This window comes from Thermobia domestica, chromosome 3 (genome assembly GCF_964235325.1).
Source record: "Thermobia domestica chromosome 3, izTheDome1.hap1.1, whole genome shotgun sequence".
NCBI classification, from domain to species: domain Eukaryota; kingdom Metazoa; phylum Arthropoda; class Insecta; order Zygentoma; family Lepismatidae; genus Thermobia; species Thermobia domestica.
The window spans coordinates 141,233,901-141,260,807 of record NC_137456.1 but is presented as its reverse complement, the minus strand read 5'-3'; the positions used below and the strand labels follow the sequence as shown (position 1 = coordinate 141,260,807).

Sequence of the window (26,907 nt, the reverse complement as noted above, 5' to 3'; positions counted from 1 at the left end):
TTGGCGGAAACTATGTAGAAAAGTAGATTAAGTTACAGACTTTCATGTGTCAATAAAATTGTTACGATAAGTGATCGTTTTTTTATTTCAAAACTGTACTTACTTAAAAAAAAAAAAAAAAAACACGTTTTGTATCTCACGTCATTTTCAAAATGAGAAAAGTTTTTGATAGTACAGATATTTCTTTTTGTGAAAGTACAATGTCACACAAATAAAGGATAAAGATAATTAGTCCTAATAATTAGTCACCTTGAATTTTTTTGCTTCATTCCATACTCCTAGAGTCACTGTACGTTGTGGAACATGAATAATCAATATACTTCCAAACATATCTCCCAAGGCAAGTATAAATTCATCCTTCTCAGGTATAAAGGCACATAATCTCAAAGCAACCATTTCGATTTCAGTGATTTGGCAAAATGGAGTCAGTTGAGGAAGCTCAAAAAATTGAAGCTCTTTGTCACTAGAATAATAATAATAAAAAAACAGCCATTTATAAATAATAAATTGCATGTAACAGGATAATTTATCTTGTTTCTTTGAAACTAAAAAAGAACAAACCAACCCTGGGTGTTATTTTACCTTTACGAATTTTCATAAGATCAGCTAATTATGAATCTTAGCGCGTATATTTTAAAATAAATATATCCTATGCTCAAAAGTTCACTTTAAGGCTCATATTCAAGTGTGGCTATTAATTTATTTGAACCTTTAAGCAATGGACAAAAAGCTAATATCTCTCACGGTTTAAAATGAGGTAGACCTGATGCCTTTTACAATTTTCAGCTACTAGAAAACAATATGAAAATTTGGATTTTATATGATGGTGGTAATAAATACATATTACTTCATATAAACTAGTATATTAACAATTCTTAGGTGAAATTTTACATTAAAAGTAATAATTTGAAAGAAACACTGCTAATCCCTAAATGGTTAAAAATGTATTTTCAACATCATGAATTTTATAAAGTAAGGAAATCCAGTTAATTTAATAGTGTGTGAATAGTGTAGCACGTACTGTTACTAAATATATACAAATCTTTTATATATTTTGAAAATCAAGTACATGCTTTGTATTACGTAACTAGTTATGCTGTACATTGCTAAAGTGAGTGGTTCTCCCTCTCACTAATTTCAAACCTAAACTATAAGAGTAAGTCTATCATGTCAGATAAAACACACATAGTATTCTATAGAAATCTGACTGTGCTTAATAAATATTCAGAAAAGTATGTTATATAAAATTGGGGAGAACGCGCTCCCTTTTTCTGGCCTAGTTTAACTCTAAGTAATTGAGACAACTAGAAATTACCAGAAAAAAATATCCCACAATCGTCAAAACTGTTATCTTAGAAAGTTAACATAGAAGTTATCATAGAATTTTTATTTAAATCTTCGGGGAGGGGGCGGAGTTAAGTGAATCCTGTCTGATATTTGATTCAACTGCAAAAGTGGAAATTATGTGAAAACCTCAATAGACATATGCATCATATTGTATTAAAATCAAATATTTACAAAATTTATCATACAACTTTAAAAAAAATTGAAGGAGGGGGGGGGGGTACTCTCTCGTTCTCAAGTAATTCTAAATCCAAGTAATGGAAATGATTGTAAAGCCTCATGAAATATTTGACATATTCCATAAAAATCTAATATTTTTACGAAAGATATGTTGAGTCATATTTTTTATTCGGAGGTGAGGAGTAATCCATACCACATTAGGAAGCTAATTTTACCACTCATTCTTGAGTTATTTTAATACTAAGCACAAGTGATTACGAGAAAAGAAACAAAAAATATACATAATATTGTGTCCAAACTGAATAAGCTTTATATAACTTATCATGGAAGTGTATATATATATATATATATATATATATATATATATATATAAAAAGTCGGGATGGGGATGTAATACCTACTTTATTGTGTACTGATTTCAGCTCCATGCAGAGTGGATGATCGTGAAACGTTTTAAAAAATGCATGATATACTACACCAAAATCGAATAGTTTTAACGGAAATTGTCGTGGAACATATTTATTGCTTGGGCGGAGGGAGGGGAACCCATCCCACATGAGGAAACCGAGTTCACCGCTCTCATTCAAAGGGACAATGGTCAAAGAAAATGTGCATTATATTATATCAATACTGAACGGATTTTAGAAAATTTCTTGTGGAACTCTAAAAGAAATCAATGCCATATTCCCAATGCCATAAAAGATATATATATTAAATTTTACTATAATCGAAAATTTTTTATCATGGGTTATTTTGGAAAATTGTCTTGCATGTATTAATAAAAGTGCAATATGGGGTGGATTTTACCTCTTTTACCCCTTTATACTTGATGGATTGCAGAATCAAACGATAGGGTTATTTCTGTAAGTGGAAAGAAGGCAATACTGAGTTTCATCAAAATCAGATAAATTTTACAAGAGTTATCGTGGAACAGACAGATGGAGAGATGGACAGACGGACAGATACACAAATGTTAATCAAGTCGAATAGTAGAAGCTTCGCTAACACTAACTTCATTAAATTTCATTGGTCTATTGTCTGTATCAAATCTTGCATAAGATACAATCCATGCATTTTATTATTATATAGCAGAGCCAAGTCAACGATTTTAAAGCCACGCACACTTAAGTATGTTTCGCTAATTATAAACTACTAAAAGGTTAGCTTGGAGATTTTCTGTAAATGAGTTTGCAACACTAAAAATTTTTCCTGTTGCTTTATATCTAACTAGTTATAGGACTAGGATACAGAAAATAAATAAAAATTATTGACTTACATTTACTTACAGCCTTTTAAAAGGTTCTGCCATTAATTTGTTTTATTATTTTGGGAAATTTAGAAACCTGTTTCACTTGATGTGCCCTTCCACCTATAGAGCCTTTTCAAAATCTGAGTTACTCAGTTCACTTAATATATATTTACACAAAAAGGTACCTTTATTGTTGCACATATATACAGCTTTTAAAAAATAAATAGAAAAAGGAACTTGTAAAAATATTGTACCTTAAAGTATTTTAAAATATACAAATATTTTATTTTCAGTACAAAATATCAGAAGAAAAAATAACAATTCTGTGTGTTTACGTTAAATAAATGCCATATCAATTGTATACCAATAGTATTTGACTGATTAGAGTCTCTGATTCAAACGTGTTTTACATGACTTAGTAATTTTTGATGTGTTTTATATCTTATTAACATTAAGGAGAAACACAAGTTCATCTTAAACATGAAAAAGAACATACGAAGTTGTAATTGCAGTTCAGGCCCGAAACCAGCCACAGAGGTTTGGGGAGGTCATGGATATGTTACGGGGGGGCAAGTCATAAAAAAAGTTCTCTAGCAAATTTCTAAATTGTGTTTTTGTATTGAGTTCTGGAGGAGCCACGAAAAGTTTAGGGAAGGCTAGGCCCCCCTAACCCCCTTGCAATTGCGGGTCTGTTGTAGTTACATTAGTGCTCAGTTTCGTGATTCCTTATTCTGAATGGGACGTTACAGGAAAAAATATAATATTGTACACAAACTAAACACACTTTCTTACAAGGCTGTCTATAATCTTTATTATAAATTAACTAGAAATGTAACAGTTTCGGAAGTATATCACTTCCTTCTTCAGACTACTTCTCCAACTGCTTTTTATCATAATAATCTTGTAAGACATGCAGGCGAAGATAGGACTATTTTTTCCTCTCCACTTCCCTGTTAATTAAACATTTAATACAAGTTTGTACAGTCTGCATAATTCTCATATTTTGTATATTTAGTGCATTATATTTTGAATCGTGATTTATTATCTTTAAATTCCTCGACATGAGAATTCAAGTAGCATAAAGTGCAAGTGATAATGGCTTCTGACAAGATAAACGTGTAATGACATCTTGTTGCAAGATATCGAACTTCATTAAACAATACTAGTTCAAGATCGAAAATGTTCTTAGAAATGAAAGTACAAATGAAATGAAATTATCTTTATTTGAAGCGTTGTGCTATACGGATCAAAGTTGTGAACACCAAAGATGTGAAGACAGAAAATGTAAACTTTTGAGATATACATGGGGGTACCCAAAAGAAACCGAACTAATTTGTGGGTGTGCAGAACTTCTGTGGTACTGCGTTTTGCCGTTAAAGCGCACAGAGCGAACATTCCTGAGTCAGTAAGCCGAGTGCCATCGCTGAAGAAGGTCAAGACTAGTTTCGACAGAGTTTATAGTAATAACTGTTTTGTGTGGTCGTCGTTTTTGCAAATTCTGATTTTCGTGAACAGCGTGCGGCGGTGAAATTCTGCTTTTTGCTCCGAAAAATAGAACAGAAACTCTTGAAATGTTAAAAACGGAGTACAAGAACGATGTAACGGGGAAAACTCAAGTGTTTGAGTGGTTTTACCGTTTCAAAAATGGTGAAACGTCAATTGATTGACAAATTTTGCTCTGGTCTTCCTTCCACGGCCCGAACACATGAAAATGTTAAAAAAAATTCGTGAAATCATCAACGAAGATCGACGACGGACCATTGAAGAAATTGTGGAGCTGTCAGGAGTGACTTTGAGTTCAGTGCAGCAAATTTTGACAGAAGATTTGGGAATGAAAAGGATAGCTGCCAAATTCATGCCACGACTGCTGACCGCTGGAAAAAAAAGGGCGCCTGGAAGCATGCTGTGCTTTGAAAGAAGAGTCCCGAAATGATCCAGATATTTTTTGTTTCCTACAGTGAAAAGAGACATGAAAGAAAATGGTTTTCCTGATGTTGCTGAGGTAAAGAAAAAAACTTTGAAAATGCTGTCAAGCACCACAAAAGTGTTTTGAAAAATAAAATAAATGTTGTAAATGTTTTGAAAAATAAAATAAATGATTAGATAATGATTAGATAAGTGTATTAGTGCAAGTAGAGAGTACTTTGAAGGGGATTGAAGGCTTGTGCTTAAAATGGGAACAAATAAGTTTTAAAATGTTCGGTTCCTTTTGGGTACTCCCTCGTATTTACGTAGACTGCTATATATGTCACTGATAGAAAAGAAGATTAATGATGAAATTTTGAGAAAAATAATCGTAAGAAGGCAGATTCTAACAATCACAGAAATAAAAAAAAAAACTTTATGATTGTACATCTAATACGACATTAGAAGTAGATTAATATTCTAAGTGAAAATAGAAGGGAAGGCGAGACGAGAAAGATCTCAGTCAGATGCCACTATCTCAAATGAAAGTGAAAACTGAGAATAAACAATTTTCCCACCAACTAAAGATTGAGGAGAAAGCACAGAAAAATGTTAATAAATAAACAGAAATGTCAAAGAAATTTCAATATCACTATAAGTACAAAATTTTATTATCCATATCATCGTATTGTTTTGTAGAATACTTGCTATGATGTGCCTGAACAAGCAGTAAGTTAAGTCGTTAGTGAATGAAATACTAAAGGTTTAGAAAATTATAATACGTAACTTAGAAAAAATATTAATTCGGTTTATTATATTGTAATTTTGGAGCTCCTCTTTGTTATGAAACCTGTGAAATGCAATGGTTCTTGTGACTTAAACTTCCACTTCTAGAATTGTAATAAATAGATATTGTTTTTAATTTCTTTTGACAGTGGCCATTTATATTTTTATTACAATAACAAATTTAACTTCACCAATAGTAGCACATAGCGGAACAGGTTAGTTTTCCTTGGTCAAGTTCCTTTCAGACATGTGTGTGTGTGTGTGTGTGTATGCATTTGCGTCATTGACTTTTAAATATGGGGAGACATACTACATTTAACTTGTGCATATTTTTAACTGTACACTATGGTTTGATTTGGTTTAATTTGATAGAAGAAATTTAATGAGTTATTGTAACTTATATAGTGAAAATAAAATGAAATCTGTTATTCGTAAGCATACAAGTACACAGGGACAAGTTCAGGGTGGAGATTATCTCCCTTACGCGAAATATGAAAACATATTCAAATTATTGAGTTATAATATTAATTATAATACTGTTTACAACTTATTAGTATTGCATAGTATTTAAAAATCGAAATTTACTCCTGTTTATTTGCAAATGCAAGATTAAGTTTGTGGATGCATATGTATTCACATTAAACTCAGAACTGTTACAACTAGCCATTTAATATTGTTGTCTAATAAATTGTCAAGTATTGCAAAGAAATAACATAACAAGAATATAATAAATGAATTAGTATATCAGACTATACAGATCGCACAATTTTTGTGGTGAAGTTGTGATCGGACAATTTACTCAACCAACATTTAACATTGCAGAAGAAATTTAACATTGATATGAGACACGATTAGAGTTGCCAACTCTGGAAACTGCCGGAACCTTCTCACAAATTACTTATGATAGTACAATAGGTCTGCCTTAATCAAACTACTAACAATATCATAGGCCCTACCGGTAAAATATCAGCCAGTTGGCAACCTTACATATGACATAGAAAATTATTGGATAGGACATCCTCCACCCATAACCTATCTAACTACGGCTGTGTGTATGTCTGTGTTACCTGAGTATTTCTGGGAATCTTCAATAATATAGACATGTCTATCGTGTGTTGTAGAATTAATTCTGTTGAATACTTTCTTCTCCTTTTAAGACATTGTACATCTCTTTCAGTAAAGAGTTAAAACTTCAGATTATTTGATGAGACTTACTAAGAACTATAAATCTTATCTAGAAAACATCGTCTTCTAAGGCTGAAAAGTCAACCCGAAGTTTCGTTTAATCTATCAATATATACTTTCCGCTGAAGTTTGCTCCCTTCCCTCTCAAATACAGTGAACTCAAAAGGAACTGAGCAAACTATTTGTATACTGCATTACCTAAAAATTTCTTCTGTGGGAGTTCATTCTTTTCAACTTAAAAAAAAAAAAAAAAAAAAAAAACTTGATTCTTTTACATTAAATTTGAAAATTTCATAAGTCATTATTTTTTTCTTCCTTCCTTTCTTTTTCTTTCATTATTCTGAATTTCAAATCGTTTACTTTGTAATCCCATACTTCGTACCAATCACATTTATTACTATTTCGATCTTATGAATCGTTGACAATTCCTCCTGAAGTGCCAATGTCTTATTTTTATTCCTGTTCAACAAAAAATTTACGCAGGTAACATAAGGTATAAACAGTAACATTTACGCAACTAAGAAACATTGTTTTTTCAAATCACTGCTAGACAAAATAATAATAATAATAATAATAATAATAATAATAATAATAATAATAATAATAATAATAATAATAATAATAATAATAATAATAATAATAATAGTTTTCAGCTAATAGAAATAAAGTATTCGGGTTCATGATCCCTGTGAGGATCGAAATATTGAAAATATTTAACAAATAAACAGGCTCTAAAGATATTCGTAACATTGAGTCCATGACTGTAGTTAAATCAGTTACAAAGAAGTATCTATTGGACAATTGTTTTTATTCACTAGACGAATACCTGTCTGCCAAATGCGGCTTGTAGACTATATAGTGTAATTTTATCTCACATAACACCATAACGTTACTGTTTTTAGTATGTAAAAACTATTTCTTTGTAACTCATTTATTGACCTGCCCGATTCCTTCGAGATTCATGTATGATTTACGGATGAAAATAAAATGAAAAAAATTAACAGAACAAAAGGCTCTCGATCAGTTGCAGGATGATTAAGGCTGACAGCTTTTGTGTTGTCATTTTAGGGGAATTTCTGCCACTCTTAAGTATATATATCTATATCTATCTATCTATCTATCTATCTATATATATATATATATCTATATATATATATAAGTAGTGCAGGTTATGACCTTTCATTCTTTTATTTTTCCATTTGTTTCTTTTTCTTCTGTGAAAACTAATCAATGAACTATCACTAATGACAAGGAAAGGGTTTTCATAACTTTTACAACCTTGAAAATTTACAATATAAAAGAGGATCATACTCTTATCTCTGATAGATTAAAATCAGCTTTAGGAGACGTGTATTTTTTGTTTATTTATTTATTTTTAATGTATTAAAATGTTAGGTTTATATGTTAGTAGTCAAGAAAAGTTTATATGTTTGTCTCTAATCCTTTCGACAGTGAGATCTCGAATATCACAATGGCTAGAAACGTGCCGTTTTCGCTGGTAGATTCCGAATTTGTGTAGACTGTTCAGTTCTAATTCAATGTTTAAAAAAGAATAACCGTTATTTCTTCATGATATTTTTATGAGTACACTGGAAGTATTGAAAGTTTAAAAGAACATCTTATCCTGCAAGTTATACATTCAAACACTACACTTTTGTATACTGGGTTAGTATAACTTTCGGGCGTTTGTTTTATGGGCAAATGATAATGGAAAACGAAGGATAACCATTTCTCCAGTTTGAGATGAATTTTTTTTATTTGGAATGTTTTGCCCAATGAACACCCTATATCACTGGGATTATAATTAATTGTGTATGTAATATATTTGATTATTACATACTGCACGTAAGAAGAAAGCAAACACTGATCATACATGAATTAGAAGCTTCAACCGGAAGTAGGCTGAAATCTTGCAAACGGCGCGAGATATTAAAAAAAAATAATCGAAAAGATCTCCCCTTTATGATATCCCTTGCCGATTTTTATCAAGACGTCTTTCACATGTGTCTGTAAAGGGACAGATGTTATGAGGAATGACAAAGAGATTCATGCTCATATGTGAATGATGCGTTGTGTAGAGAGCGCAGGTTCAGCTAGTTTATTTTTTAAAATAAGTTTCAGTTCCTTCGGAAAGTTTCGAACATAAGGTAACATCAAAGGATTCACTGAATGACATGTGCTGATAAGAGGGTTTGCTATTGGCATAATTTCGGTATTGTTTTGTGATTACAAAGGAAGAGGATTGAACCTTTGAGTTTCTGAAACTGTACAACAGGAGAGTGTCTCTACGATGTACTCGTTGCCGTCCAGTTAAGCTATTCAGCCATGACTGATCTTTATATTAACATTAATTGCAGGCGTTGCTGTCCGGATTAATAAAGGGAAAAATTGTATATCCGTTTACAGTACTTAAGTTACGTTAGAAAAACAGAAAATTTTATTGAAACTACGAGTTTTCTCTTTTAAGTTAAGTTAAAAATAACGTATATGATGAAAGATCTATGACAGAAGCCGATCTGAAGAATATTTGTAATATATGGCTCTCTGGCTGTTCTTGCTTCGGAATGAATTGAACCACTGAAACGTAAGGAATTGGTACACTAAAAATATCAGTATAAATGGTCAGTCACTTTATACAAGATATACACACAGCTATTTCATTGAATCTTAGACAAACAGAGCACTTACCCTGTAGCTGCAATAGCTTTATTTATTTGAGGAACTAGTTTGAAATCTGTGTACCATTTCGGTAATTCTCTTTCTTTGTCCATACCGGGACACTGCAAAAAATATACTAAGAATGAATATTTAAATACTTTTTAAATATTATTATGATTGCTTATATCCACGTTTAAAAATAAAATACATATTTTAGGAACAATAACTATAAATTGTGCAATATTTATTGATGACTTAGCTGGTGTCACAATGACAAATAAATCTGAGGCTGTTAATCACCCCTCAAGGTGATCGTCAGTGTTAAATAACTAATGAAACATATGTGACACTAATTGGTGCAATATTTATTTTATTGCTATATATATATATATATATATATATATATATATATATATATATATATATATATATATATATATATATATATATATATATATGTTAAATAGTATTGTACTATTCATCTATATATAAAAAAAGTAACAATGCTTACTTGCTAACCCCTTCTAGACCAGTGCTATTCAACCTTTTTTTCTCGTGTACCCCTAGATACAGTTCGCCATCTAATTGTGCACCCCTGGAGCTGTTTAAAAGAAATTAAATCGAAATGAACTTACTCGTATCAAGCTTAGTACACATATTCTGTTTGTTAAAGAGGGCACTAACAGAGACCCAACAAAAGGAGAATCAGTATGCCAATCGAAAGACTATTTACAATGGGATAAACTGCACATCCGAAGAAATTAACATGGCAAATTTCAAAACATATGGGAGACATTCAGTTCTACTTAGGGGGATTTTCCCCTCATTCTCCCTGATAATTCGCACACTGAGGACAATGTTAAAATTCAAAAACTGAAAGTAACTTTAGAACTAATTAGTTAATGACATGACTGAGCTTGTTTCCCGGACACCAACTAATCGATTCTTAGTCGAATCTTCGAGAGTGCGAGAATCAGAGCTGATTCTGGATTGAAGCAATTTCTGTGTTCCATTTTTATTGATGTTAACGCAGAAACCGTTGAAAGAAAAAATTCTCCAACTATGATAATTCAATAAATATTGAAAATATGTTTATTTTAGGATTATGTACCTCCAGAAACATCTTCGCGTACCCCAAGTTGAATAGCATTGTTCTAGACCACTGCGCTGATTTTGATGATTTTTAGTACCTAAATCGACCTTGGCCTAATTTAGAATTCTGGCACATTTTCGGCACGGGGAGAAGGAGTAAGGCAGAAATGATATGTAAAAGTAATAAAAAATATTCATTCTACTTGCAGATTTCTGTAATTCCTGAATTTTCTATAAGTTTCCAAGCTTTCGACTCTCTTCTGGAGTCTTAGTCACGGAGGTTAAAATCAGGAAGATCAAAAATAGTAACATCAAGGAATAAAAATAGAACGAACTTACCAAGGGAAGAGATGTGTTGCACGGAAACATGTTATCAAGTACGTCAGTGATCAGCGGGTAAAGATGAAGTAGAGAGACTGATTTTTGAAAATGTATTTATTCATTTAAAAAAGTCGAAATCAAGACAAGAAGTGGTTGAGTGACGAAATGGGAAGCAGTAATTACAAAATTTAAACATCATTGGCATGACAATAAAATTAATAACATGAGTTAGCAACCTTCCAACAAGAAACAAGAAAGGTGCACAAATTGACTCCGCGATATTTCAGTTTGCATCATCTTTATCCGTTGATCGCTGACGTACTTGACAACGTTTTTCCCTACAACACAGCTCTTCCCTTGGTAAGTCCGTTCCAGTTTTATTCCTTGATGTTTCTATTCTTTCTCTTCCTTTTTTTAAGCTCCATGACCGAGACTCCAGGCGAAAGTCGAAAGCTTGGAAGCTTAAAGGAAATTCAGGAATTACAGAAATCTGTAAGTGGAATGACAGTGAGAATTCCTGAGCGTGGGTTTGCATTGTCTGTAATCAAAAACGGTTGCTGACGACTCCCGATGCTGTTAGGGTCCAAATTCGAACCCCTCACCCTTGCGTACTGTATGGGAAGAAGAGTCCAAATGCTTCCACAAACCTATTCTCCCCGTGCGAAGAATGGGCGTTTCAGCTAGTTGTTTCATAAAATTTAACTTAAATAAATTAAATTTTGCCCTGTCAAGATTGATTACTTCTTTGTTTAGAAGAAAGCAAAAAATAGTAATAATATGTACAGACTAGGTTGTCTGAGAGAATATATTCATTTCGTAACAGTGGCAGCAACCTGCGTTTCGCAGATTTCATGGTGAGGTACACATAAGTGAAAATATAAAATACCGAAGAAACATGATGAATTATATATATTTGAGGTTCTCCGCTGAAGTCCATTTGAGGTAACATTGACAAATGGGATCTTGATTTGGGCAGGCCGTATGCTGAGAGATGTTGTCGGACATTCGGGCGAGATTAGATCTAAACGTTGGAACTTGATATATGAAAATTATAACTAGTAGAAGCGTAGCTACTTAGGGTCATGAACAAACTAATGTTTAACAAGTTGACTCTTGTTAGCCAGCTGGAACGAGGTAAGCACAGTTGTAACTCCTGAAAGGCCACTTAACATACTAAAAGGGTAAGTTGGTTCTAATCTCAACGAAACCTTAGCCGGTTTTAAATAACAATATGTACTATAAATTCAACTATGAACAGAATTAATATAAAAAAAAATAAAAAATACCCTTGCTTATGTATGAACTGAGTGAAGTAAGAAACAGATGCACTTGAAGAGTGTATCCGTTCATCTTTCTTATCCTAATTATAGAAAAAAAAAAGGATAATGGCATTATACTTTCACTGAGGAGTCTCTCTTAAGTGAAAACAGAGAAATCTGGGACGTCCATTATCGGGGAGCCCCAGTGTGTGTGTGTGTCCCAGTGTGTGTGAACATTATTCAGTTATTATTAATAAACTGTAAAGACAAACTCTAAAACGTTCTAACCAGACACCCCAATGTGAGTTTCATCGGCTGGAGAGCACAGCGTCCCATTTATTATCCATTCAAGGTGACAATCACTACATGGCCAGAGGGACCACTATGCGCCTTTGCTTTTAAATTCTCTCCATTTTGAATCGGAAAGACGAAGGTGACCAAGGCTTACAAGTAATCATTGTTCCTCTTATAGATTTAGCTTTTCTTACTAACTAATTGGAATTATCAATCCATGGACTAATTCCTTTTAGCTGAAGGCTATTTCAATCGAATTAATCAAAAATCAAAAACTTAACATTATGAGTTAGTGTAAACATTCAAGATGAGCAAAGATTCGAAGCCCGTTGGAGCTTAAATTCCTAGTTTCAATCTACTTTTCAGCATTTCAGTTTTCACTCAATGGACAAATGAAGTCCACCAATGATTAGGTTAAAAAAAAAATAAATAAATAAATAAAATAAAAGTACAAAAAAAAGTACAATTACACAAAAAGGGAAGTCAGAACTGTCACTTAAATTCAACAAGTAAGATCCAGTTGACCATATCTGTGAATAAACTCCAAGTGCAATTCAGGTTGAGTGCACACAATACCAAAGACGTAAAAATTTTACAATTGCCAAGCAGGGAAGGATCCAGGGGGGGGGGGGCGATCGGGGCGATTGTCCTCCCCCAGAAGAGGAAACTTTCTTATTTTATATATATAAATAAAACCCATCCCCAAGTTTGGAGCCCTTAAAAGTAGCAGTATGACAACCCACCGCCCCCCATCCCAGAAGTCGATCCTGGATCCACCCCTGGTGCCAAATGTGTTCGGTAATGATGAAAATAATGACTAGTCATTACATATTTGCGTTAAATTTAATAAAATCTACTTTTTCTTATGAAATCCAAAATCATAATTCTACAATTCTACTAAGTTAGAGACTTGGAACAAACCTGAAATAATAACAAGTCAAACGAGTATTAGCCTAACTGAATATATATATATAGCGAGAGAGAGTCGTTTTAGAACGAAAGAATATTCCTAAATTTGTTGTTTGGCCAGAAAAAAAACATATAGATTAGATATTTTGTGATCTTTCAGTTTATTTCTAATAAATTCACCACATATTAAAGAATACTCGAACTTCAACGATTTCTTTCTTATTTATAAGAAATTCATCACATAGGAAAATGACGAGTCCTACGATGTCGGGCTTATTTGTAAGGAATTAATTTTTTGTTAAAGTCGAGAAATGCTAAATTATTCTAAGTTAATAGTTCGGTCAACTGTTGAAAAAGAAAATATTCTAAATGTTACAACTGAGCTTAAGAACGCCCCAGTCTCCGCCTGTAACTCCTGCAGCGTCCATCGTTTTTCGTTCTCAAACAAATGTTCCAAATGTTACATTACACATCGGTCTGCACGCTCACAGGCCGACTTCCCGTTTCTTTCTCGTTGGTTGCTTGGCGTCCTCGCTGTAAAGTTGCCTCCCATCTTGAGACAGTTCGATATGGCAGAGCATTATTCCCTAACGCTTCTACCAATTCTTGGTGGCACTCACTCGCATTTCTCCCCCACAGAACAGCCATTTTGATGTATCATTGCTGTCCCACTCTAGTGACTTCCATTTTGCACCATAACTGACTCACAACTGTTTTCTCAACGCAACGTGCTAATTCGGTAAAACACACAAAATCATCTATTGATCAGAGAGTAAATTGCTAGTCCTTCCACAGTCTGAATTTTCCATCTACATTTCCATATTGTTAAAAATTACTTGATCGTCATGACGTATTTTGAAGGTTTATTACAATAGGACAAGTTTCTGTGACATGTACATTAATACATGTGTATGTAACAGAGTTGCTTGGGTTTTCTTTCATGGTTCCTACCAATAAAATATTCATTACGGATAATCTTTCAGTTGTATATAGCACATTTTTAATACAGCGTTCGATTGTCGAAATATTACTAGGTTGCCATGACTTATTCCCAACCCTTTCGAGAGATAGACAGAAAGAGAAATAGAGAACTTATTACCTGCACACTTACTTTTCTGTTTTTTAATATTTTCTTTTCTTTCTTCTTTACTTTTTACTTGTGTCTGTTTCTATCTGGTGAAGTACTTAGCGAAAGGTCTTATAAGTTTTTTGTTCTATTTAAAAATTTAACCATTACGGTGTATGATTTTATTTTTACTACTTATTAGTAAGTAATTCATCTTCCATTTCTTCTTCTGGACTTCTTTGCACAATTATATACACGTATTCTTTCCTTCAATTATTACAAAAGGACCGCAAGTAAACAGACACAGAGGGGCACTGTCCTGTTTAGCGATACGGAAGATGCACCTTGAGCATGCTTATAATGCATTTTGAGGCAAATTCACGAAAACCATACATGTTTTGTATTATCCATCTTAAAAAGAAACATGTACTTAACTATTCATTTGTTCCGGATATACAAATTTATTAGATTTTTAAAAAAATTTGGTTTCAAGATTGAAAATTTGTACGAAACTGTATGCATTTTATAAATTACGGTTGGCAATTCCAGTTTCCGTACCCGAGATTTTAACAAGTGTTTCCAGATTGAAAATGTCATCAGATGGAGTGCAATATCGATTCTTGGGTGATATTGTTGAGAATATACAAAAGCACTTATGTATATACATCATAAACATGTAACTTATATTGTGTATATAATGTTGCAGTAAATTTTAATGTATGAATTGTGAGTTAATTGTTTGTGTGTTTTCGTTTTATAAATTACTTAATTGGTATTATCTTTACTTATTTAATATACTGTTTACACTTTTATTTCTAATTTATTTTGGTTATGTGTGTGGTAAGTGGTCTTCTTAAAGAGGATAAGAAAATGTTTTCTAACAAAAATCAGTGGTCATCTTTCGAAAGGTGAAGTGATTGGCATAAAACGGGTTCTAATGCTTAGCTCCAATTTAACTATAATTTCGTTTTCTTTTACAGTAAAAATCTGTTATTGTGAAACACGGTGTTCTTAAACAGTCGTTCAGACAGAGGAGTTTCACTAACTGTATTATTTATAGATAGGCAAAAGTTTGTCAGTAAAATGAGACGATGAAACTTTTGTGACCGCGCAAAATTTCATGCCGGAACCTCTGAATACAGAGAACAACCATTTCAATATGTTAATTGAAAAATCAACTACAAAATATTACTTGATTTCTCTGCCAAAATTTTAACAGTTTAGAAGGAAGTCAAACCCAGCCGAACCACTTAGCGTAACAGCTGATTTTTAGGGTTTGAAGTGCTCCAACGCCATCTGTCAGCTACCGGCTGAACTACGTCCAGGCTAGCGACGAAGTGGTTTGGTTTGGTTTGACTTCCTTCTAAACTGTTAAAATTTTGGCAGAGAAATCAAGTATAATTTTGTAGTTGATTTTTCAATTAACATATTGAAATGGTTAACTATGGAATTACCATAGGCCAGGAGCGACGAAACCCTAACAGGCCTATCAGGAGTTTTCTAGATCTAGTGACCAACATCTCTTTCATTCATATGATTACCCAGTTTGCCTCACGACACTCGGTGAACGCGAGAATTGGGAAGCAAGCACCGGCTTGTAATCGAACCCGAGACCACATGGACGTAAGTCCGTCTAACCATTAGACTATGGTGTTCCCTTTTAGAAGGAAGTACTCTTGAAAATTATAGATTGCTTTACATTAAGAACCATCGAGTTATCTAAACTTTATTGTAAATATTTACCTTACATAGTGCAATACTGATATTAATTTACTCAAGAGAATATTATTTTCTAATTTCTCACCTTTAAACTACATGATGTCTTGAAATTAAGACTGCCTGTCCAGAAAGTTACTGTTCCATCTTGGCTAAATATAATAACTTTTTCAACTCCAAAATCCACAATAACTGCAGGCATTACACCGTGATATAGTCGAATCTGTAAAATGTCAGCAGGTGTTGATATGTAATATTGATGCTGTAAAGCATCCTGAGTTTCCTTCAGATTTGTTTCTTGATGAAAATAATCACAAAATTGAGACCAAGATACTTTCCCCTTTTGATAAGCGTCAATCTTCATTACCATTTTATCTACAAGATGTTTAGGAACTTTTCTGTTTGAACCCAAAATACGGCAAATTTCTTCAACAAAGTCTTTGCACGATACAACAGGGCTTTTCTCTAACTTACTTGACAAGACTTGAAGATCTTGTTCTGTCAGCCTTTCTTGTGGGTTTATCTTAATTTCACTCCTTTTTAAGGATAATTGCGAGACGCTCGACATTAATGTCCATATCTTTAACAAAGCGGTTTGTGGCACCCCAGTTTCTGCTGGACGAAGTTTAATGAAAAGCGAAGGTTGAATCGAGGAATCATGAAGACAAAATCTTCCAGGTTCTTCGGGTATAGTTAGCTTCTCCAGCGATTGAACTTGCCAAATAGGACGAGGAATTGCTATAGATTGCAGAAGTGGCTTACGGTCGTAAACAGGAATCAAACGTTTTGGTGATGCTGTCGGACTTTCTTCCTCATGTTGTTGCCACGGCATGCATAATTGTTCTTTGTGGAAACCAGTGATCATTGACTTTACTCGACGAAGTGGTGCATCTACGTCTACTATCATTGTGCTGCCACCCATTATGAACTGTCAAAGAAAAAAATATTAAGATATAACAGTAGATGTTGAAATATGTTTAATACTGCCGAAAAAGATTAACTATTAATATATATATATATATATATTTTAAAAATACCCCTGAATGCGTCTTATTTTTGAAGTCTCCTTACCGTTTCAACAGGTTTGCATGCCTTCGTCAGAAGGGTTTGAAATCCCTACTATAAAGTTATATCACATTCTATAATAGAACAATGCCTTCTTGTACACTGGGAAAAATTATCAAAGTATTTAGATTTTAAATACATTCACTGGAAACCGGTAATTGCTGTCAACACTGCTTTTTTCAGTACTTCCCTTCTTTTCTTATACTTTTGCCCTAGTATTCAACACATTAAATTTGAAGACATACACACAAACACACCAAACGCTACATAGAACAAATTACAAGTAGGCACACGTTACAAACAGATAGGTTTACGTGATAAACAGGGTCAGTCAACTATAAAATATATGTATTTTTGTCGTTATATTAGCAAATATTACAGTTGATATCTTAATTTATAGTGTAAAGCAGGAGATTTTTTTTCATAATTAATGAAATTGCTGTAGTTTTAGATTCACAAAATAGCGTATCAGAAATTATTATAAAGATCATACGAACATATTATATCTGACACCACATTGAAAAATTGACATTTTCCTCTGTATTATCATTAGTGAAACATGATTTAACTTCCAATAGATTGTTGTACATATATCGAAAAGGCGTAAATATAATTGCTGTTAGACTTCCAAACTATGTTATGTATGAGTGTCGGAAGTCTTGTAGAACGACTATGTCCGTCCGCCACTCTGTCGACATGTAACACAGCAATGACGATAAGAGATATCAAGAAACGGTATTTTGGAATCGATTCAGGTCCAAATAATGGCTTCATCTCATCCTTTTACCATCTATTAAAACCGGAAGTTGTTGAAACCAACCGTTCCCAATTTCAGCGTTGATCTTCGTAGAACAAAAACGGTAATAGATAGCGACAATTAATATATTGGAATCGACTCAGCGTTTCAAGAAATATACTATCTTTACTCGTATTAGTCTATTAAGACCGGAAGTGGTAGATTTTGGTAGATCGGAAGTGAGACGCTGAAACCTGACTTAGTGGGCTCGGGAAATATCATTGATGAACTGACTGATTCCTATTTAGATTCTTTGTCAACAGAGGGTATATAGGACAAAACTTACTCTTTAAAGTGGAATCTGAAGAATTGGCGTGTTTACTCTTGTCCCACCAAGAATTGAACCTGGGGCCTCATTTATCGAAAGCACGCGTCCTGGGTACTAGACCAGCGAAAAGGGTTACAAAAAATAACAGTCGATAAAAAAAAAGTTTTTTTTTTTGTGTGTTGTGCGTTTGGAGAACCATTAAAACTCCGAACGCAATAGTGTACCTTAAACCTAAAATTCCTTAATTTTTCATTCCAGTAATTATGTTACAATAATGATATTATTCCCCATAAAAATTGTTCACTTAGAGGTTAAAAGGTGGAGACAGTGGCCTAATGAATGATCCTTGGTTCGATTCCATACATGCGAGCACGTGGAAGAGAACATGATTTCTTGTAGTCTGTATATCGTTACAGAGTGGCATTAACGAAAGTTCCCTCTTGAATTCAAGCCGACGTGTGGGATGTAATACTAAAACATTCAAGTTATTACTTAAGAACAATCACGGGACAGTTTTCCAATATGAGTTAGAATATTCATGTAACCATTTAGTTTGTTCAACTTTTGAGCAATTTTCAACATGTCGAAATAGTTACAAGCTTATTTTTGATTTGAGGTAACTGAATACAATCTTCTATCTATTAAAATGCTACAACAGCATCGAAAGCTCAGCTCAGCTCAGTTCAACTCGAAAGTGAGGCTTTGTGTCGAGTATCGGACAAAAATCCCTGACTCGATGACAGCTATAGAAAAGAAGATGGTTAAACCTTTGGGGGGGAAGGGGGAAGTTAGAATATGAGATACGACGACGTCATGTGGCCTTCAACAGCAACTGTCGCATGAGGGGGTGGAGTGTGGGTAAAACATCGAAAGTCCCTGAGCTCCAATCTATAACTTTGGATTTCAAACCTTTGATTTACGGTTACTTGTGATTTCACGTTTAACAACGACAAATGTTTTAAATGATCTGTACTTTAAATAAATTACTTAAATAGATCTTTTTCATAAAGTTTATTTTTTAAATTATTGTTCAAAGCTTTTGTATTTTAATAAGCCTTTTAAACTATACGTTTGTGGACGTTTATATGTTTGTGGCCAATCCTTTTGACAATGAGATCTCGGAAAATACAGGCTCTAGAAAGATGAGGTTTTCACTGATCGATTCCAAATTTTATGTAGATTGTTCAGTTCTAATTGAATATATAAAAAACATGGCCATTATTTCTTTATTACATTTTTACGGGTACACTGGAAGTGTTGAAATTAGAAAAAAAAAAAAACTAAAGCATCATATCCTACGCATTATACATTCAAACACTACATAATTGTATACTGGATTAGTATATCTCTCCGGCATTTGTTTCATGGCCAAATGATAATGAAAAACGAAGGATAACTATTTCTCCACTCTAAGTTGAATCTTTATTGTTTGGAGTTTTTTGCCCAATGAACAGCATATATTACTGACATTATAATTAATTGTGTGTGTAATGTATTTGCTTATTACATACTACATGCAAATAGAAAGAAAACACTGATCATACGTGAATTGAAAACTCCAACCGGAAGTAGGCTCAAATCTTGGAAACGGTGCAAGATATTAAAAAAGTAATCCAAAAAATCTCCCCTTTATTGTATCACTTGCCATCTTTTTTTTAATTTTTTTATTTTATCAAGACGTCTTTCACTTTTGTCTGTAAAGGGACATGTACAGATGTGAGGAATAACAAGAAGATTCATGCTCATATGTGAATGATGCGCTGTGTAGAGAGCGCAGGTTCAGCTAGTCTAAATATTAAAATGATAGGTTTATGTTTATCTCCAAAGAAAAGTTTTTATGTTTGTCTCCAATTATTTCGACAATGAGATCTCGAAAATCACAAGTGCTAGAAACGTGCCGTAAATTTTGTGTAGATTGTCCAGTTCTAATTGAATATATTAAAAAACATGGCCGTTATTTCTTTGTTAAATTTTTAAAGGTACACTGGAAGTGTTAACAGTTTTAAAAAGTAAAGCATCATATCCTGCGAGTTATACATTCCAGCACCACATAATTACATACAAGGGTAGTATATCTCTCAGGCGTTTGTTTCATGCCGAAATGATAGTGAAAAACGAAAGATAACGATTTCTCCAGTCTAAGATGAATCTTTATTGTTTAGACTGTTTCGCTCAATGAACACCATATATCACTGACAATATAATTAACTGTGTGTATAATGTATTTACTTATTACATACTGCAAGCAAGAAGAAAGAAAACAATGATCATACATGAATTAAAAACTCCAACTGGGAGTAGGCTCAAATCTTGCAAACGGTACGAGATATTGAAAAAAATAATCGAAAAAAATCTTCTCTTTATAGCACACCTTTCCGGTTTTTTTTAGCAAGACGTCTTTTACTTGTGTCTGTAAAAGGACATGTGCAGATGTTGTGAGAAATGACAAGGAGATTCATGCTCATATGTGAATGATGCATTGTGTAGAGAGTGCAGAAATAATGAAACTATCTTAGAAGTGAGACAATGTGATTGGGAATGGCCTCAATAATGTAAGGATTGATCTCGCATGATGGTTTGTGCACCCGTAAACTACAGCTGATTCATCTCCTCGTAAGGTGTTCGGAACCAGGTTAATAGTAATCGCACTCCTTCACAACCTCGGTACTGTATAAGGACATAAAGCACAAAAGGTATTTTTAAAAAGGGAAAGAAAAGATCAAAATTAAATGTATAATTGATATAAACGACAAAATCATTACAGTTTGAAAGAGAAGAACAAGAAAATTTGGAAAACCAAAAATGGATCAAAAAATTGCGATCTTGGCCAACAATTAGTTTTTGGATCAGGGACAACAAAATTTTTCAACAGCTCCTAAATCGAGTTTTCGTATTTTCTGCGGAATAAGCACATTATACTGAGTTAAGTGATAGTTTGGGTTTGGCTACACTGTATGTAGTTCTCCAGACATAAGGCCTACAAGAAAATTTTTGATTGAAATATATTGGATCTTTTGATAAAAAAAGGATAGAAACTAACGTGAGTCACTCTGGTAAAATATTTTAATCTGAACTTTTGCTCACGTTGTAATAATGTTATAGGATCGTAGGATAATATATCATAGGATAATGTTATAGGATTGCAATACATGGTAAGAAATGTAGCTTTTATCGTGTTTCATAAATTCTAAAGCAGATTGGTTGGTTGGTTTCAAACTTAACTTCCCCCTTCAGCACTAAGGCTATGTGAGTTCCCATTAGGAACTGAACCCGGTATCCTTCCTCAGAAGTGCTTACGCTAATCACATAGCCATGAGAAAACTCCTTAATAAAGGTGTTAGCTGCTTTTGTATATGCATGCTTGATCGATGTGCACTTATTTTCATGTAACTAAAACAGTTGCGTTAACTATATATAAATATAACGAAGAAAAAAACATTTAAACGCAGTGAAAACTTACATGTCTAGTTGTAAGTTACAATATCATGTATACAGTAGTTTATGCTAATGTAATAACAATATCTATCTTATCTTTGGTTTATAACTTTTGGCTTATCTATCTGTATATTGAATTACTCTTTGGTTTCGTGTGGGGGTTTTCTCTGATACCCCTCAAAACAATAGGAGTTTTACTTCTAGACTGCTATGAAAAAAGAAGGAAAGAAAAATAAACATGACCTAAGAACAGTGTTGCTAGTAGCAGTAGTTAATTCTTGTTAAAGATTCTGATTTTTAAAATTTACTAAGTCTAACTTATACTAAGTGCAGATATACTAAGTGCCTTTACCACTCAGACGAAGAATGGTGTTTACCATTAGTTAAACGATGCAACTTATTTTTCCTGACTTCTTGTGTGTACAATCAGCTTTTTTTATAAATAGTTCAAAACATAATATGCATTTGCTTAAAATTTTCTGAACGTTGAGCAAAGATAATATTCAGTAGATTTTAAGCAAGTTCATATTTCATTTTAAATTACTTCCAAAATAGCCTAATGCACACATAAGAAATTAGGAAGGATAAATAGCATATTTAACTAATGGCATAACATCATTCTTCACTGAACAGCAGTGGTAAATAGAGCAAAGTGTTATTATTCTACCATAAGATGTGATACACTTTTATGGAAGAAATTTCAAACCCACCGAGGAAGACAAGGTGACTTGTTGAAACTGTATTAAGATCTCAAGAGTAAAACCTATTTAGAAATAACTTTGTTTCGTTTTTTGTAGATCTTGCAGTAAAGTAAACGTAAATATATTGAGTTTTATAAATATATATATACTTTTTATTCTGTGAGTGATTATTAATTTATTTGTAGCATGCAATTTTAGAGTCTTTTCTGATTGTTCTAGCTTTCGTGTCCACGTTGAATCTATTCACGTAAGCACGAGAATTGACAATGAAGTCGCGAACTCATTTTAGAATAAAATGTACGGACTTTCTTAAATTAAATAAAGCCTTCCTGCAGTTATTACTGAAACTTTTTAGGAAACACGTACAAAACTTATAGGCGTTTTCGGGAAATTTCGAAAGTAAAAAAAAAAAAAAAAAAAAAAAAAAAAGTAAGAACTCACTCCTAATGTAAGTGTGAACAATGCCTTATGGACGTTTGCATGAGAAACTACTTATGTAAAATATTGTAGGGTTGTTATTGACATATTGATTTATGAAATATGTTCAAAATAACCTGAGGTATTTGTGAGAAACGCCTGGAAACTCATTCATAAGAATAAATTACCACTTGTGGACTTAGTCAGAAGAAATGACTTACGCTATATAATAAAGTAGTTAATAACATACTTATTTGTGAAATATGAACAAACTCGCCTGAGCCTAGTGTTTGGGATACCATCCGAAAAGAAATTCACTCCCACGAACAACCTACCCCTTGTTGATCTTTCCAGGAGAAATGCCATACGTTCAATTATAGTGTCAATGAGATGTTTATTTAGGGAATATAAACAATATGCTTTTATAAACCCTAATAATATACAGGATGGTATGATAATACATTGACAAACTGGAGGAGGTGATAATAGGCATGAAATTAAACAAAACGATCTCGAATGAACATGGGCTGAAAGCGGCGCCGTTTTCAAGTGAGATACGTTGAAAAAAAGGCAGAGATACTGATGGAATATCGAATATTTTATGAACGGAAAAAAAGTTGCTACCAAGTCAAAAAACTACATAAAACGTCGGCCTTTCAAATGTAATGACATACAGGGGAAAGAGGAATGGAAACTGTGCATTGGGTATCCTCGCAGAAAGGACAATTCTCAGGAAGCGTACTATAGAGGAAAATGCGTAAAATGGGCTACGTAACGCATGGTGAGTTTCTCGAACAGCTATAATGTATGAACTAAAGTCTCCGACAGACACATAAAGCCCAGAATCATGCTGAGGCAGAAAGAGGGATTGGTCATGTAACCGAGACACGAGATATTACCACTCTTGAACAACCAATACATCACAGGAGGAATAAAACACAGGCGTGCTACAAGAACATAGAGCCAACCGCCAACTGTACACAGAAAAGACGTAGCTTCGTACCAAAGCGCATTCACGTAAATGGCATAACGAGCAATATGGGGAAGGAATCCCAGATTTAGAAGTAAGATATTGCATCATATAATCAGAATAAGCAATAAAAATATATAGAGGCGCCCGAAGAAAATTTTCTAGAGGGGGGCCCATCTCCATGGTTGCTATATTATGTCTGGTATTTCTGGTATTTAATATACGTGGTTTACTATATTACGTGTACATTTTCGTGAACCAGGGAGGGGCCCGGTCCTCACCCTGCCTCCATCTTCGGGCGTCTATAAAAATATACTAACTTGAATTAAGATTATGAGAGGAAAATATATTAATGTTAAAACAAAGGTACTACAAAGAACAACATTATAATTAGTGTCTCCCCAAATTAGTACTAAAATGCTTCCTCGTTTCTAGCTCTACCATGCTCGACACTTACCAGAAATTTTTCCACGAACTTGCACTGAAGATTTAAATGTATCAGGAAACAAGAAAGACAGTATAAATAAGTAGTTTCTTAATGTCACATTATAATTTTGTACATTCAACTGTTTCTATGAATTTAAAAATTTTCATTATTGCTCATTATTTATTTATCGGTTTGTCTTAATATTATTCACGGTGAACAAAAAACAGATTTATAATCCAAGCCTAATATTTCTAAATTTTGCACTCTTTATATATTGAACAAATCAAAGAGTATTGTTGTAATTACCTCTATGTAAAGTTCTAGATATCATGAAATACTAGTTAAGAAAATACTCAGCTTATGATCTGAAATGATAATTGTGAAAAGCATAATTCTTTTACTGAAAGTGCTGGAAAATTATAGAAACAGAATGTTATTTAATGTGAGAAAGATGGATATCGGCTAAATTATTTTGATACCAAAAGTTCCTATGATGCATTAGTTTGCTGAAGGTTAGCGTTCGTTTTCAGTACTGAAGCTATATGAGATGTAAATCTACAGTTTGAAGTGCGAACCACTTAATATGTTCAAACTTCTTTTAATACTGTTCCGCTAGGAATCGAACTAGGGACTCCGTAAACCAAAGGCGTACGCTCTAGTCACTAAAAGTGAGTGTGAAAAAACACAAATTTACTTATGTGTTTTATTGCGTTAAAATTTCATTAAATTACAATCTACTAGCTGTTGTGCCTGAATCTTCGATCCGTTATGCTTTATAGGTTGAAATTATGCCTACTTGAAAGATTTACATTGTTTATATTTATTATATTTTCTTCAAGTTTGCCCATCAGGTTTCTAGTTGCCCACCAGGTTGCCCATCAGGTTTCTAGTTCTTCAAGTTTGCCCATCAGGTTTCTAGTTCTTCAAGTTTGCCCATCAGGTTTCTAGTTGCCCACCAGGTTGCCCATCAGGTTTCTAGTTCTTCAAGTTTGCCCATCAGGTTTCTAGTTCTTCAAGTTTGCCCATCAGGTTTCTAGTTGCCCACCAGGTTGCCCATCAGGTTTCTAGTTCTTCAAGTTTGCCCATCAGGTTTCTAGTTCTTCAAGTTTGCCCATCAGGTTTCTAGTTGCCCACCAGGTTGCCCATCAGGTTTCTAGTTCTTCAAGTTTGCCCATCAGGTTGCACGAATATTAATACTCAAATCTAATTTATGGCATTTGTCCTAATAATAAACTGCAAAACAAGTTGAAATTCAGTATCATCATTATCCATTTTGAAATTATTCAATTTGAAACAATACAGTTTAAGTTGTATTTACAGTGTCACAACATGTTACTGTAGAAACACACAAATATTAATGCTCCAGTTCCAGTTACCTCCCTTACGGGAGATTTATAAAGAAAGTCCCAGCCTTAGGGCCTTGTGGACTACGTCACTATATTTGTTTTAATTATAAATTGTTTGAAATAAGAATATATACTAAAATGGCACGAGCCAAGATGGCCGATTTTGCCTGTTTTAAATATAATTATTTATCACACTATTAATGTAATAAAGAAGGATAAGCAGCGCACGAACATATTGAAAATGAAAAACAGCATATGAAGATTGTAACAAACAATAAAATTGTTCAAAGTAATGAATTGTAAATAGTAAAAAATTGAATAAAAAATGAGAGCAAAGCTCCCCAATACTTTGCGATTACAGCGCCATCTCTTATCCGAATAATAATGGTCAAATCTAATTATTATTACGGTCCTTGTCTTATCTTGAAAGAATTAAATTGGAACAATACAGTTTTAAAGCTATATTTATTTGGTCACAATAGTTTTCAATCGGAAAGTTGTCTATCGGCTAGTAATATATATTTGTGTCATGCAGTGTAGGTGGCTATTTCCACTCATTCCTTGAATTTACCTTTCAAGCATCTCATTTTTTTTCCAGTTTGATGTGGTTATCGGTTAATTTATAGAATATCTCGCCTCTTAGGATAATATTGTAGTTAGATAAATTAAAGTTCAAGACTTAAATCATAATTTGGGGTAATATCTCATTAACGAAATTGAGTACTATCGTTTTGCTATGACTAGCTCGAGAGAGTAATACTCCCGGAAGTAGGAACTAAAAACACGGATCTGATTGGTTGACGTTATCCGTTTCTTGCCACGTAGCATACATATAGCAGATATTAATCGCTTTCTGCTGGCGGTTCTCGTGGCCGAGCGTGTTAACGCTAGAGGCTAGTAATGGAAATCGTTTCTGGCGTGGGTTCAAACTCGGCCCCAGGAAAGTTCTTTTATTTTTTAAATTTTCATAACATTTTTTCCATTAAAATAAGATGAAAATAATACTCAAAAAAGTGATTTACTTATTTTTTGTGCAGATAAGAAGAAGTAGTAGTAGTAGTAGTAGTAGTAGTAGTACTAGTAGTAGTAGTAGTAGTAGTAGTAGTAGTAGTAGTAGTAGTAGTAGTAGTAGTAGTAGTAGTAGTAGTAGTAGTAGTAGTAGAAACGGGTTAGAAGGCCTGCAAGGCTCGTTTTGTTCCACCTTGATCCCTATGATATAAATTTTGTGACCAATTTAAAAGAGCTGACAAGGGTAGCGCGCGAGAAAAAAATACTTCCGGGATTATTACTCTCCCGAGTGGGTCGTGTTTCGCTAGTATAATGAAAAGCTTGATGTGGACAGAAATGCCAACCTGAAATATTAAATCCCATCTCGAAAGGTGGAAATTCCCATTTTGCTCTTCGATTTCCCACTTATATTAATTACAAAATTAAAGAAAGAAAGAAAAAAACATAAAAATTGAATTATTGTATTCATACACTTTCTCCAACATATGAGTAAATTACCTGTAAATATCG

At 33.4% G+C, this 26,907-nt stretch overlaps 1 protein-coding gene across 1 annotated transcript; it reads right to left on the bottom strand.

Moving 5' to 3' along the window:
* Positions 1-234: 234 nt before the first annotated feature.
* On the bottom strand, positions 235-24,192 carry LOC145681520 (uncharacterized). The gene is made up of 4 exons (XM_081753164.1): positions 24,074-24,192; positions 16,053-16,892; positions 9,338-9,429; positions 235-463 (listed from the first exon to the last, which is right to left on the bottom strand). The coding sequence occupies exons 2-4, from the start codon at positions 16,884-16,886 to the stop codon at positions 235-237; spliced, it is 1,155 nt and encodes a 384-aa protein (XP_081609290.1). The 5' UTR covers positions 16,887-16,892; positions 24,074-24,192.
* Positions 24,193-26,907: the final 2,715 nt, after the last annotated feature.